A 1,734-nucleotide genomic window follows, 5' to 3' on the forward strand; every position below is an offset into this window, starting at 1 on the left:
GAGAGGGAGAGGTTAAAAAGGCTAATGATATTGGCACATGCGTGTTTAAATAACTGCACAAACTCAGCTTGTCTTTTCTTCTTTAATTGGCTTCTAAGAGCTTTTTGGGAACTCTAATAACCCTTGACAACTGTTTAAATAATAAGGGGAGTGACAAATCGACCCCCATATATCTTAAATCGACTCCCCATGTGTCTTTATCTCTCCCCTGGGTTAGAGAGAGAAACAGGAAAATAAGGTACATGGGGGTCGATTTAAGATATTTGGGAGTCGATTTATCACTGTCAAAAGACAAAATAGGTTAGTGCAATTATCAAAACATGGTAGTGACATTATCAATAGCCTTAAAAAAAGGCTGCTGATATTTTCACTACCATATTTTGATAATGATAAAAAACCACACCTAGTCTTTTCCTTTTTGATGGGCTGGTGAGAGCATTAGGAGAATTGTAATAGCTCTTGACATCTGTTTAAAAGTTAAACAATAAAAGACAAGGTCAGTCTGTGTCATTATCAAAACATGATAGTGCAAATATCAATAGCCTAAAAAATGGGCAAAGAAAGTGGGTGTGTTATCAACTTGAAAAAATGAAAAAACCAAGGTGTTAAGAAACTTGGAACTTGAATCAGAACCCAAAAAAGACCAAAAGAGATAAAACAAGCAAGACATGAAAATTCCATAGAGAGAGAGAGAGAGAGAGAGGACCCATGTTGTCCTTTGGAGGGGCAGCAGAGAGATTAAGACCAATGGGGTCAGCTCCCAACATGTCCTTCCTTACACACACCCCAAAACACCCGTGGTCTGTCCTTTGCCCCCACACCCCACATGACTCTGTTCTCAATCTCTCTATAAATATGCATCTCAACCTTCCCCTCACCACAACTCTCCTCTTCCTCTATCTCTCCACCAAACTACTCAATATCTCCCCACCTTTCACCTTTGCAGAATACTCAAATGGCTCTCAGAAAATCAAACAAACTACCCCAAGCAGCTGCCCTAAAACAAATCCTCAAGAGATGCTCTAGCTTGGGAAGAAAACAAGGCTATGATTCAGATGAACAAGGGCTTCCTATGGATGTCCCAAAGGGCCATTTTGCAGTATATGTTGGAGAGAATAGGAGCAGATTCATTGTCCCAATCTCATACTTAACTCATCCTGAGTTTCAGACTCTTCTCCAAAGAGCAGAAGAGGAATTCGGCTTCGATCATGATATGGGTCTAACGATCCCTTGCGAAGAGGTCGTTTTTCGATCTCTAACATCCATGCTCAGATAGAGAGATCATTATGTTCTAGTCATTTTTTGTAATTTTGTAATGATTCTGACCCAAACCCCGCGAAAATTTTCTGGGTTGGTTTTGTATATTTTAAGCATGAGATTACTTGCAGTGGTGCGTTGTTGCGCCCTGTGAGAGCTGATTAATGGAGGAAGGTGGTTAATTCCCTGTTTTGAAAATGATTTCTTTCTCTATATATTTTGGTATGTGTGGTTTCAGGGCTCTGATTATCAGTCCATTGACAAAATTTATTATCTGATTATATCCTTGGTTTATCAGACTAAACCAGAAAAATAATACAGTAAGTCTTCATTCTTTCATGAAATCTTCAATCAACATGAATAAATTGTGTACTCATCACTGGATTTCAGCTTTGGGTATGTCAAAAACTAGTAATAGTAATCCATTTATTCGTTCAGAAATGTTTCAGATTGTCCTTTCAGTCTTTGTGGTTCCAT

The 1,734-nt window shown here is 38.6% G+C and overlaps 1 protein-coding gene across 1 annotated transcript; it reads left to right on the top strand.

The window, feature by feature from the left end:
* The first annotated feature begins 874 nt into the window (after nucleotides 1-874).
* On the top strand, nucleotides 875-1,500 carry LOC143854188 (SAUR-like auxin-responsive protein family). Its single transcript, XM_077364026.1, has one exon. The coding sequence runs from the start codon at nucleotides 956-958 to the stop codon at nucleotides 1,274-1,276; it is 321 nt and encodes a 106-aa protein (XP_077220141.1). The 5' UTR covers nucleotides 875-955; the 3' UTR covers nucleotides 1,277-1,500.
* Nucleotides 1,501-1,734: the final 234 nt, after the last annotated feature.

This window comes from Tasmannia lanceolata, unplaced genomic scaffold (assembly GCF_043159265.1).
Source record: "Tasmannia lanceolata isolate RefF3 unplaced genomic scaffold, GAP_Taslan_0.1 ptg000020l, whole genome shotgun sequence".
Classification (NCBI taxonomy): Eukaryota; Viridiplantae; Streptophyta; class Magnoliopsida; order Canellales; family Winteraceae; genus Tasmannia; species Tasmannia lanceolata.